Genomic DNA, 13,486 nt, shown 5'->3' on the forward strand with positions numbered 1-13,486 from the left:
CCCACACACACACAGCCTCCATCAAGCAGGTACGATGGCGTGAGCAAATTTCCAGCCCCCGATGATGTCGTGGGTGGTCGCTGCTGCCACTTGCCCTTTCACCGGGCCTGCCGCAACACCGCCACACGCCATGGAGCAAGAGAAGGGAGAAAGAAATCACATGGGGACTCGGATTTCAGAAATGTCATCTGAGTCGAAGACACTTTCAGGGGGTTTAGGAACCGGGAACATCTCCCATTTGGGGAATGTATATGCTAGTGCACCTGCTGCCATAGTGCATTGTAAAATATTTTAAAAATCTGGAGAAAAAATCTCGCACATTGACCCAACATCAATACATGTTGTCACAAAATTCCATATCAAAAATTGAAATATTGCTCAAATATAAAAATGAAAAAGTTGACATCAATGTGATAATGGGCCAAATCTAAAAAGCCCAACGTATGTTATCTACTATCACTATCGAATTTGTTTTTCAAATTTTGGTTTAAAATTTTGTGACAAAATACTTTGATGGTGTGTGAATGTGTTACAAAATTTCAGAATTTTTCAAATATTCTTAAATGTGGGATATTGCCAAAGTTGCTATTAGAGCCTAAGTTTGATGTTTTGGGGGGAACACTGCCTCTTTCAAAAGTCGCTTTAGATGTACTCCCTCCATTTTTAGCTTTGTCTTAAATCAAACATTATAAATTCCGACCAAGTTTATAAAAAAAATATTGACATCTATTATAACAAATAAAAATCATTACATTCATCACTGAATATATTTCACATCATATATACATGTTGTCACAAAATTCCATATCAAAATTTGAAATATTGCTCAAATATAAAAATGACAAATTTGACATCAATGTGATAATGTGCCAAATCTAAAGCCCAGCATATGTTATCTACTATGCAGTGTCGAATTTGTCATTTTTGTTTTCCGAGCTATGTTTCAAATTTTGGTTCAAAATTCTGTGAGAAAATACTTTGATGGTGTGTGAATGTGTTGCAAAATTTTAGAATTTTTCAAATGTTCTAAAATGTGGGCCATTGCCAAAGTTGCTATTAGAGCCTTAGTTTGATGTTTTGGCAGGAACACTGCCTCTTTCAAAAGTCTTGTACTAGTAGTAGAGATCTATCTGTTTTAGCTGTAGATGTACTCCCTCCGTTTTTAGCTTTGTCTTAAATCGAACATTTTAAATTCCGGCCAAGTTTATAAAAAAATATTAACATCTATAATAACAAATAAATATCATTACATTCATCATTGAACATATTTCACATCATATATACATGTTGTAAAATGTTCATATTGTTTTACAGAAACTTGGTCAGATTTTATAAATTTTGACTCGAGACAAAACTAACAGGCATAGCAAGTAAAAACAGAGGGAGCGCATTAGGGATGTAAACAGGGTCCTATTTAAACCCACTGATAATAATCTAACAGTTCAATAACTGTTTGTTTTTCTGGGAAAGCGGAACACGATGCAGCATGTAGGAAAGCGCCGTTAATTAATTTATCAGGTCCTGGTAACAACTTTGCTTACGGAAACATACAACAGATGATAATTACTAACTGATTATTAACTAAACACCAGCTCATTTCCATTATCACTGTCTCTTTCACATGGAGAACACATATGCATCCTCTGGTTGCACCACTAAACCACCTACTACCACATAACAAAGGCTATTAAAGGAAGTGTTCCTCTTTACAGTAAGCAAACAAATACCCAACATACAGCAAGAAAATACTCCTAACCCACACAGCACTCCCTTCTTCTCATGGCAGTAAGTCCGCGACGCATGGCGGCGATGATGATGCATGGAGAATGTGTATTGTCGCGTCACAAGTGGCTCGGCCGCCTCTTGCTGGTGTCGGTCCGCTGCCGCTTGGCGGGCTTGGCCCAGTGGATGTCCCCGATGCCGGGCGGCGAGCTCCCCCCGCGGTCCGAGTGCGCGCCCCACCCGGGCATGGACTGCTGGGACGGGTGAGAGTCCCTCTGGAACGGCGTCCTCGCGCCTCTGGGCGACGGCACCGGGCCCAACCGGCCGGTGCTGGTCGGGGAGAGCGGTCCTCGGGGGCCTGAGCTGGAGGGCGACCCGATGCTGGACCGAGCCCGGTCTTGCCTCTTCTTCTTGGCGATGAACAGGTCGCCAGGGTGCAGCGGCAGCCCTGGGCTGTCGAGGCTCTGGTCCCTGCTTCCTGGTCCTGAATGCCTCGAGTCCCTGTCGGGTTTGGCCCGGCTAGGAGCCTCGCCGGCCGACGCGTGATGGCTGCTGTGCTTGCCGCTGCCGGGACCATGCTGCTCCGCTTCAGTGGTGGCGGACCGGCGCTTCAGGCCTGAAGCCAGGTGCTTTGCTGATGGGACAGCCGTGCCGCTTGCACCACCTCCGGGATTCGAAAACGACAGCGAGTCCTTCATCTCTTGGAAGTCAGAGTCTGGGAAGGCGATCTTCATTATGTTGAAGAATAGGTTGTGGAGAATCTCAGCTTCTACCCGGACCTGCATTTCCATGAGCAAATTAAGATTCTATTACACCAAGCACACACATCATGATTAACTGGGCAAAGATTGCAAGATGTATTGTAACTACACGTTTACAGAACTATGACTAGCAAAAGTATGTGGTGACATATCGTTCTATAATCGCCATAATATTAGTTTTCAGTAATAAAAAGACCAACCAGTAGTAGTCCAACTACAACTACTAAGATGAATAATCAGCTAACTTACGAGGCCACGGTGCAAGTACTACTTCAGTTGACCCATATATCTATAAAAAGATGGATACTCAGCTAACTAATAAGACGAATTTGAATTTCCTAAGTTGCCTCTACTTCCGCTTATTCTGACGGTTGTTTGGACGTTGGTCTGAGTAAATTGACAACAATCACAGACAGACCGTTCATATTATCCATTCATGTGTGCAGTTAGTATTATGAATCCATATCATATACTTATTGCAGACACATCATGTATCAAGTTAATGTTAGCTCTTCAGAGATATAAAAGCTGGATATTCTCAACTTAAAGGTGGTCTGATCATGGACAATGTTTCTTGACTCGTGGGGCATGTTTCAGGAACAAAGTAACATAGTGCTCATAAGATTAATACAACATCGGTACAAAAGGCAAAAGGGAGGCCTAGTCTAATGCTATATATTACCTCGTGTCTGTAGCCAAAATGTTGAACCACACTCTTCAACATCTGTTGCATGTCCGCTATGAACTCAGCTACGCTGCCATACTCTAATCCGTCAACTCGCAATTCGATTTTCTGTAGGTCGAGGGTGCTTCCAGCCACACCTTTGGATGAAGAATTTTCATTCCTTCGCCACCAAGAAGCTATGTTGGGTATCTTTTGGTGTCCCTCTTTGCCGATTCTCCTCCAAAGCTTGCTTATTACATTCTTGCACTGCAGTCATCAAAGATGAGATAAATCATAACCCAGCAATCAAAAGCTGATTTCTGGAAGGCCAAACAACACGAGTAAAAGCCAAACAGAAGCGATCACATGTTCCTGATAACTCAACATCATTCTGCTCTGTGATAAACGCCATATGTACAAAACAGAACAGTAGTGCTAATTTCTTATTTGCAGAGATCTCATCCCAATATTAATGAAGATACTGGCAATGAAACACCTCATTTCCAGAGACCATAAACTCCGTTGTTACAACTGTCATGCGAACCAAATGGCGTGTCTGGTTCTCTTGCTAACCCACGCAAATGTTTATCTAGCATTTCCTACCAAGGTGACGTGATCGTAGGCCTCCAAAATCTTGCTTACCGAGCAAACATGGGAAGGACTCAGGAGAGCCCAAATTGGCTCTCACGGGGCAATGTTTGTTTTCATTGCATATTATCATGTTTCTGTCATAAAACATGATTGTGACTGTTTGAAATAAACATGATTGTGACTTCAAAATAAACATGATTGTGACTTTGAAATAAACATAGTGTGGGACATTAAGCAAATGCCATATTCATGTTTTTCCAAAAGAAACGGATCTAACAGCTACCGTTGCTAACCCTGGTGCCCTGATCTAATGTTGGCCCTGGTGAGATCCAAACATGCCCCCATCACCACATTTGCTAAAGATGCAATAAAGTAAAATACAAAAGTTCTCGTGGTTGTCCAGTATGTTTTTACAGAAGAGGCAATGAGTACTTTCAACAGGGAAACCATCTTAGGAATACAAAAAAAAAGAAGGTTTTTTGCTAACCTTTCTTTGCATGCTGTCAGACATCTTTGTGCCAGCAGAACTGATGACCTTGTTGCTCCAATTCTGCTTAGAGTGTTCAGCAGATCCCTCGGCAGACCCAGACAAGTGGGTGGACTTCCCTGCCCTAGAAGCAGGAGAGGCCTTTCCAGATGGCATGTTACGCTTCTGCTTCACTATAGGATGAACTGTGTCTTGCTGCCTGGAAGTAGGATCTGCAAGAGCATGGGCATCTTGCTGTGAATCATAATCACCATCTCCTGGGAATAAAAGGCGAGCACCACGTTGGGGGAAGGTACCATCTGCACCAGATCTATCTTCCTGTTTATCGGTGCTAGGTCTTGGACGAGTTCGGAGACTCCTTTTGCGTTTTATTTTTGGCTGCAGGACCTGTTCATCCTCACCATCATCCCGGTCATGGTTCCAGCTTCCTGATTGCTGTAGATCCATATGTGAGTCCCCTGATAATGCAATCTCTCCGTCCTCCAAGTCATCTGACTGTAAATTCATCAGTAAAAAGAATAATTGTACAGTTAACTTCTCATGCAGAAATAGAAAGAGAAAGCAGAGAGAAATAAGTGCCAGGTCTCAAACATACAGTTCTTTTTGAAAAAGTGCCTGGGCGGGAATCTAATGCAGATAGAGACCGCAACTTCTTCAAAGATGAGGAAGGGGCGGGTGGTGGTAATCTCCTGCTTCCAGATGAAGATCCTGTAGAGCCAGCTTCTTCAGACTTGTGACCTTTTCCACTTCCTGTCCCTTGTTGAAGATCGTACCCATCATCGTTGTTAGGCTCTTCTTCCTCCGATTGATCTTTGTTATCATCATCGGGTACTGAATCATCATTTTCCTCTTCCTCTTCAGATTCTCCTGCTTCTTCTTCAGGGTGAGATGGTGTATTCCTCTCTTCATCATCTTCTTCAGACTCCTCATCATCTTCATCTTCATACTCCCTGTAGATAGAGTACTTACCAGACCCCGTGGGTCTCCCCCTTCTTTTCTCGAGTTTGTCACCATTGTCAGGAGCACTGCCAGATGCATTTCTGGCAGGCTTTTTGGTTAAGCTCGCCACAACACAGTCAACATCTGTAGAGCCAACACGGAGCCACTTTGGAACCTGATTATGCTTCATCATATCTCCTGTCCAATCGAATTCTTCATCCATCTGATCAAAGAGCTCGACTTCCTCTTCAGTCCGAGCAATCATGCGATTAACTTCCTGCAGCGAAGGAACATCATGAAGACTTTCTTGATACCTCTCTTCATCATGCAGCAGGGTCTCCAAGGTCATGCGCCTTTCCTCATGGGTCGTTCTTTGATCAAAACGACCAGCATTAATGACTTCATCTGCCATATCAATTTTGTACTGTTGGATATTATTGCGGATGAGACTTTCGATTGAACCCATGTATCTGTCCTTTCCAGCAAGGTCATCCTCCAGATCTCCACTTCCTCCGTTCCTCAATTCATCCTCTTTGTGATAACTTGAGATGTTATCAACAACAGCCTCCATGTAAATAACCTTTACCTCCCTAGTCTGCCCTATACGATGGGCCCTTGCAACAGCTTGTTCTTCATTTTGTGGATTGGGATCGGGGTCATAAATTACAACAGTGTCTGCACTCTGAAGATTCAGACCTCTACCAGCAGCACGGATACTAAGCAAGAATATAAAACACTCAGAACCAGGCCTATTAAAATCAACAATTGCTGATTCACGGTCCTCCAAGCTAGTTGTTCCATCAATTCGCCTGTAAGCAAGTTGCCTCCATTGCAAATAGTCCTCCAGGATGTCAAGAAGTTTTGTCATAGTGCTAAAGAGGAGAACACGGTGACCAGATCTATGAAGCTTGATTAAAATCCTATCAAGATTCCACAACTTCCCACAAGATCTGATAATAAAATCCTTCCCGTAGTAATTCATAAAGGGATATGAGAGCAAAGGATGGTTGCAGACTTTCCTCAGTTCCATGCATTTGTTTTGGAGATTCTTATATGTCTTGGCCTGGTACATTGGATTTCTTTGGATACGTATTTTCTCATCTTCCGGATCGACTCTAATGGTGCCAGTGGATTTGATCCAATCATATATAGCACCTTGAATGGCAGACATTTTGCACCTCAAAACAATAGAGTCCTGCACATTGCATGCCAAGTAAACAAAGCTGTGAGTTTAAAGAACCAAGTTACCAACAAAAAAGCAATTTAACTTCAAAACTTGTACATAGAATGACAAGGGCATAATTATGGTACCTTCCGTGGAAGTGAACCTTCAACATCTTCAACACGCCTACGTAGCATAAAAGGTTCCAAAATTTGATGAAGCCTGTGAATAATAATCACTTTCTTCTCGGTCTCCAACCAATCATCTTCTTCGTTAGGTGTAGGAGCATCCCTCTGAAAAGGCTTTGAGAACCAATCTTGAAATGCCTTGCGGTTGTCAAACACTTCTGGAAGCAACAAGTTTAGAAGGGACCAAAGCTCCTTGAGATCATTCTGAAAAAATTGTAAGAATGTATTAAATAACAATCGATTATAAACAATAACCATCCGGTAAAACAAATACCATGGCATACAAGAGAAAAGGAACTTCCAGAAACTGAGGCTCCGTCAACATATCACAGTGTATGGCTATATGCCTATATCAGCATTAGTTGAATAATCGGTAAACATTTATTGGGCTTGCCTGTAGAGGAGTGCCAGTGAGAAGGAGACGTCGCTGGCAACGATAGCGATCAAGATCACGGGCCAAGACTGACTCTCTGTCCTTCATTCGTTGGGCCTCATCAATTATAATGTACTTCCAGTCAATTCTTGAAAGCTTAGAACGATCAAACATAACGAATTCATATGTTGTCACAAGAACATTAAATTTGACAGCCAAAACCTCCTGCAAGATGAAATCCGAGAAAAAAAGGTTCAGAAGCAAATATTTCAACAAAAGCTAAATCAATAATGAAATTCACATACATTTGCCGCCAAATAAGCTTATCTATGGGAAAAAAACATATTAAACCCTGTTCAGGTATAAACAGGGACATAATATAACAGTACCCATGCACCTGAAGCGTAGCTTCACTGGTATGAAAAACAAAAACCACAATGTGCTACAGAGTTTCATTTACTCAATAAAACCAAGGCATGTGCAATGATGACTCTGTGTCTTGCATATATATGGATGCAGTACAGTTTGGTGAAGAAGTTTGTACGTGCCAGTAACCCATTTCTTGTAGGTCACTTTCCCCATTTATAGTAAAACCAAGCGTACAGAATTAATTTTAGAGCAAACAAAATACTATAATAGAAGTCAAGCCTTGACGCATAAGGTGAAAGCCTGAACCGACGATAGTAATCAGTAAGCAGATCGTTTCTAAATAAGATGATGAATGGTTTATGTTTTCCCGCTGTTAGAATATTGTTCAGCAAACAGCATAGCTAGGACTGTTATGCATGTTAGAAGATGATTGTCTTTGCTTACAACAAAATATATCTAAAAGGCAATATGCATCAGAATCTTTGAGTGCTAAAGCATAATAAGTACAGATGTAGCAACTTACTTGAGAGAACAACTTTTGCCTTTGATCCTTTGCACCAACATAAAAGATGCAAGATGCGGATGGTAACCAATTTAGCAGTTCACTCTGAACCAAGAACAGAAAATTAAGTTAAAACTTATGCTTCTAAGCTAATTTTTGTATCACAAAACTGATACGGGAAAAAAGGCACCTTCCAATTGACCAAGACAGCATTTGGCACTATTATGAGATGTGGTCCATAGTTCCCTTTAAACTCCATCAAGTATGCAATCAATGCCATAACCTGTTTAAGCAAAAAGGTGAACAACCATGAAATGTCAATCCTAGCAGCATGGCATTGAAGGAAGAGTGGAGCAATCCGAAGACATGGTGAAATAACTAAAATCCAGCAGGTGGAACACAGCAAGAAAGGCACACCTGTACAGTCTTGCCAAGACCCATCTCATCAGCCAAAATGCCATTCAATTTGTTATTGTAGAGTGAAAGCATCCACTGAAGGCCCACCTGGACAACCAGCAAAACAAAATTGTAAAAACAAATTGTGACAGACTGACAGGTCACAACAATATTAACATTATTAACATTAGTATTAAAGACAAGTAGTTGAGTTGAAGGGAAATGATACCAGTTGGTAGTCCCTTAAAGTTCCTAATCTCAAAAGTGAGGGCTGCTTTGTTACTTTTTCACTCACAGCATGAGCTAACATGTAGTACCTATAAGAATAAAACAGGTCAAAGTTTGTTCAGTCTAAAAGGTACATTTTGCAGACCTTGTTGATCTGCACAAACTTTATCCCAGATGTGAAACAGAACAATTGTTGGTTCCAAATTAGAGAACAATTGTATGTGAAATTTACTCAGAAGTCAGTAGCATACATAAATTTAATTTATAGTGCTCTCTGAAACAAATATAGTGGGTCAAGAGAACATTCCAATAGAACCACATTCTCATTAGTTAATTACTTACTTGTTAACAGATGCATTTTCCTCCCTTGGTGCATTCATCTCCGAGAATGTGTTTCTTATCATAACCTCCTGGCCAGCACATTGTGCAGCAGCCTTCACTTCTTCTTCAGAAAGACCCTGTTAAACATCAGCAAACTCATTATTTACAAGAATAGTCACTGGGGACCTAAATAAAGAGTAAAGACTGCAGCCTGTGGCGGATGTGCGGTGCATTGGAGTACAATTATACCCGACTTCTTTGCTAATGCAATATACTCCAGTATAGTTACACACAAAGAATACAGATTATTGGCCTTTGCCCCTTCAATAATAATCGATGGAAGGTAAATAAAGGGCGCATGCTAAATTTGTTTTGCTTTGGAAGTTGAACAGCACTGCAGTTAGTTCCAGTTTTCTGGTCATTAAACTTTTTTTTTAATTAGCAAGAAACAATGGTTGAGTCTGAAATCGTTGACTCATCCAGTACAGTTTTGTAATCTGTCTTCTGGTTACTCGGCGAGCAATCTAGTAGCCCGATGGCCAATGGGCACTTGGGCAGCCATGGGAGAAGAGAGTTGAAGAAAATTAAGCACCTTCTGTTTGGCGGGAATTTCCCAGAGTACATAGTTAATGAGCATGTGCCACCACCAACCACTTTTATACAAATGGTTTTAAACAGTTGAAATAGATGTGATACTGTCTATAGAATCCGACAACCTAAGAAACCAAAGGTGGCAAAAAAAGCTAATTTCATTTTCAAAAGAAAAGAATGTCATAATACCTGTGCCCGTGCAGCTGCTGCTGCAGCATTTGCTGCCTCTTCTACTTGTTGCTGATTCTTGGTAGCAGTAATTTTCCCACCGAGTTTATAAAGGTACTCTTCAGTCTGGGATAAGAACGAAGATAGAACATTGTATCTTTGAGCTGCGTCACCAGGAACACTAGTTTGTTGTTCCAATAGTATTTGACGATATCGTTCCACATCATTGTTTTTTAGTGCCTCCATTCTTTTGCTTCGATCATCATCCTTCTTCTTTGAGAATTCCCTCAACATCCTTTCATGGTACTTGGCCACCCCTCTGTTACGAGTTATTCGTGCATCACGAATAGCCCAATGTGCTTCCAAAAGCTTCTTGCGCCATTGGAAAATGGATTTCAGCTGCTTCTCTCTCGAGGCCTTTTGCATCTGCTGAACTTGCCTTATAAGCTCGACGCGTTGACGCTCGCATTGCTTGACAAACTTCCTGTATATCCTATCAGGCATCGCCATTATTTCTTGTTGCACCTCTTCAACTTCATCCCTCATGCGAGCCTGACGCTCTAGGAGTTTCAGCTTTTTTTCTTCAATCTGTAGCCTCAAAACAAGATCTGGCCGGATCCTTTTCCTCTCTAGATTAATTGAAAGCAAGCCGCTAATCTTTTTCAAGTTATCCTCTCGTTTCTTGCCAAGAACCATCATGCCTTCCTGAGCCAACAAATCTTTCATGTCATAACCAAGTGCCAGACTACCGTTGTAATTTGCAGGGGGCATGGAATCATGTTTCCTAGTAAAGGACGGGAAATCAAATAATGGACCATGATATTTTCTGGGAACATCCCTTGGAGATGGTGCGCTACTTGTAGAGGCAGCTCTTTTTGCCTGCTCAGCATCTGCCGAGCCACTATCGGTCGGTACAGATTTTCCCCTTTCACCACTGTAATCACTTCTCCCAGGTGTTCGCTGGGCACCCCTTTCTGGTTCCTGCTCAGATTTAATGGGAGCAGTGTTACTTTGTTCAGGTGCAGAAACTGGTAAAATTCTAAGAGGCTCCTGGGGCGGAACTTCCTTCACTTGCATGGGCCCACTTGCAGAACCAGTTTTCTCTTCCGAAGCAGAAACCTCCGCCTTTGGTAAAGAGGGTCCCTTCAACAATAGAGGTTTTTCAGGAGCTTTATCACCACTCTCCATGGGCCTTCCTTGTTCATCAGCATTGACTGAAGCAGCCCTTTCACGATTGGGTGTTACTGGAGGTCCAGAGACCAGCTGTGTCTGCGAGTCCGGCAGTGGCGGAGGAGACATGATTAATTCAAGAACTTCCGGTGGGAGCGTACGGTCACCACGCTGCGATGCAACAAAAGAGAAATAAGAATTGCAGCAGTATGAGATTGATCAGCTTAAGCCAGAGTAAAATTGTACTATACTGGAACTCGTGAGAAAAAAAAATGCATGAGCACAAGACACATCCAAATTTAGCTTTCTTGTACCTTCAGACGCCGAAAAGCTAATATTTGAGCTTTAAGTACATGAAGTTGATGTTTTGTGAAATTCGAATTCGGCCGACCACCTTGAGTTGGGGCCTGTGATCCTCCTGTTTCACCAGGAGTTGCTGTAGGGGCGGTAGCTCGATTAGCCTGCTGCAACTGTCTTGCATACTGCAGCTGCATCGCTTCTGAACTCGCAAGGGTATTCTTTGGATTGGGCTGCTCAGAAATCTTATTCCCGTGTACAGAACTTTGGGTCATATGCATCATTTGCCCGGCGTTGCCCATTGTCATGGGCGGCCTCACAGCCCTCTCATTTGAACTTTGGGCAGAAAACTGCTGCTGCATCTGCAAGTTGCTTGGATTCGCCATCTTTGTCTCTGCTCCAGCAGACACAGAAGAACTAGGCAGGGGAGGCTGCCGGGGCTTCAATGGAGCCTGACCAGGATTATTCCCATTTACTGGGGCATCACTGTTCACCTGCCTAGGAAGCATTTGCTGATTCTGCTGCTGTTGCTGCTGCTGCTGTTGCTGTTGCTGCTGTGCAGCCATGTTTGTCGTGTTCTGCTTCTGCATGGCAGCCATCCTGGACTGCCAGATAGGTATGATTTGAGAAATGAGACTTGCATTTGCAGGATCAGACAGATCGATTTTCTGCTCCTTTGCCCAGGCATGGATAGCTTGCAACGGGATACCACCCATGCTGGCCATGCCCACTTGACCTTGCATTGGCTGCATCGGCCTCACCATACCAGCTGATGACATCTGCTGCCCAGGGATTCCTTGTGGTGGCACAGGAGGCCTCATGTCAGCGCTCCTTTGCTCGCTACCGGCCCGCTGCCCCTGCTCCGGCTGCTTCTCCGCCTGCTGAAGATGCTCGGATTGCCTCTTAAGCATCTGCGCCTGCGCCTGCGCCTGGGCCTGGGCCTGAGCCTGAGCCTGGGCCTGGGCCTGGGCCTGAAGGGACATGAGCTCCTGCATCTTGGCGGGGTTGGCAGCCGCATCCTGGTCCCTTGTGGACGGTCCTGCCATATTCATCTTGGCCTGCTGCTGCTGCTGCTGCTGCTGCTGCTGCTGGAGTTGCATCCCATGCGACTTCTGCTGCTGCATCAGAAACTGCATGTACGCCTGCTGCTGCTGCATTGTGCTCTGGCTGTACTGCTGGCCCGCAACCAGGCCCTGCGGTCCACCGGGCTGGGGCAGGCCCCTCTGGCCCTGGAACGGCCCCATCGGGCCCGAGGACTGGGGGAAGCCGCCCCCTCCACCCATCATACCATGCGGCATGCCGGCCTGGTAGGATTGCTGCTGCTGCTGCTGCTGCATCATCGCCTGCAATAACACAAGGCAACCCGTTCAGAAATCACAAACCCGCAGAAATCAAGGCAAAGGGAGAACTCAAAACCCCCAGTCGGAGAATCGCATCGCCGACATGAAAATTCTGAACATTCTTCAGAAACAAACGCAAATTCAGTTCGATCACCGAGAGGAACAGGAGGGCCAATCCAGATCGGCCCGAGAACAATCCCAAGACTGAACGCGCAACAGTCCCAAACCCAGCAAGAAACCAAGAAGCACAAATTCCAGACGCACGGGACCCCGTCGTCGCCGGAGAAGCCTGGACCGGAGACGCAAGACGCATGGAACTGCAAGCCGAAGCCGCGCTGAACCCCACGAATGGAGGAGCTCGGGCGGATGGGGACAGGACACGCACCCACGGCACGCGCTCGCACTCCACTGGCAGTGGCTCGCTACCGTTGCGGCCGGGCAGGAGAAGCCGGCCCCAATAAAGGCGCCGCTTTTTTTCCTGCCAGATCCCAACGACCGCACGCGCGCAGAGGGCACGTTTCCCCACCAATGGCGGCGTCTACTGCCCGCGGAGACAAACCCACCGCCAGAAAAATAAATTCCAACCCCCTGCCCTGCCGCCGAGGTCGGGGCAGAGAGAGCACCAAGGCCGGCTGCTCACCTGATTCCTGGCGAACCCTAGGTGCTGCGCCTGCTGCTGCTGCTGCTGCTGCGACGGCGCGGGCGGCTGCTCCGGCCGCGGCGACGAGGCCGGCGAGCTGCCGGAGGGCGCCCCGCCGGGCTGCATGACGGGACGGAAGCTCCTAGATCTGGCCGATTCGGGGCTGCCTCATGCGTCCCCGGCGAGATCTGGGTCGTGGGGGGCCGCGCGGGGGGGCGCGGGGTCGGATCGCCGCCGCGGACGGCCGCCGGCGAGGGGCTGCGGGGGGTTCCGGTGGGGCGGTCAAGACCTAACCTTGGCGTCCGGCCGGCGGATTTTTCTCTCTTTTTTTTAATGTGTGGGGGGAGCGTCGGGATATAGAGCGCTGGCTGGGAGTGACGGATGGCAAATTCGGGGAAAGGGGAGGGCTTTTATGTGAAACAACCGTAGGCACGAAATATGCACCAAGGCCCCCCGGGTTTGATGTATTTGCGTTACGGGGCTGGTTCCTCGACAGTGCCGCCCTGCACCGACCGGTGTCTGATATCCGAGATGCGCAAGGACCGGCTTCGACATTTGCTATTTGCGAAATGTTATG

The 13,486-nt window shown here is 45.3% G+C and overlaps 1 protein-coding gene across 2 annotated transcripts; it reads right to left on the reverse strand.

The window, feature by feature from the left end:
- Positions 1–1,555: 1,555 nt before the first annotated feature.
- LOC119322961 (ATP-dependent helicase BRM-like) lies at positions 1,556–13,175 on the reverse strand. Of its 2 annotated transcripts, none has more exons than XM_037596512.1 (14): positions 12,910–13,175; positions 10,947–12,272; positions 9,484–10,803; positions 8,725–8,840; positions 8,384–8,471; positions 8,176–8,262; positions 7,949–8,041; positions 7,780–7,863; positions 6,909–7,112; positions 6,476–6,718; positions 4,821–6,359; positions 4,226–4,720; positions 3,166–3,414; positions 1,556–2,501 (listed from the first exon to the last, which is right to left on the reverse strand). In XM_037596512.1, the coding sequence occupies exons 1-14, from the start codon at positions 13,033–13,035 to the stop codon at positions 1,842–1,844; spliced, it is 6,630 nt and encodes a 2,209-aa protein (XP_037452409.1). In that variant the 5' UTR covers positions 13,036–13,175; the 3' UTR covers positions 1,556–1,841. The 2 variants fall into 2 exon arrangements, with proteins under 2 accessions (XP_037452409.1, XP_037452410.1); XM_037596513.1 differs by lacking the exon at positions 12,910–13,175 and having other exon boundaries at positions 4,226–4,437; positions 4,522–4,720.
- Between the last annotated feature and the right edge of the window lie 311 nt (positions 13,176–13,486).

The sequence above is a fragment of the Triticum dicoccoides genome, chromosome 6B (genome assembly GCF_002162155.2).
Source record: "Triticum dicoccoides isolate Atlit2015 ecotype Zavitan chromosome 6B, WEW_v2.0, whole genome shotgun sequence".
NCBI classification, from domain to species: domain Eukaryota; kingdom Viridiplantae; phylum Streptophyta; class Magnoliopsida; order Poales; family Poaceae; genus Triticum; species Triticum dicoccoides.

Coding starts and splice junctions, on each gene's coding strand:
- LOC119322961 (XM_037596512.1), bottom strand. CDS start 13,035: ATGCAGCCCGGCGGGGCGCCCTCCGGCAGCTCGCCGGCCTCGTCGCCG. Junction 12,273..12,909: donor TAGGGTTCGCCAGGAATCAG/GTGAGCAGCCGG, acceptor GTGTTATTGCAG/GCGATGATGCAGCAGCAGCA. Junction 6,360..6,475: donor AAGGTTCACTTCCACGGAAG/GTACCATAATTA, acceptor TGCAATGTGCAG/GACTCTATTGTTTTGAGGTG.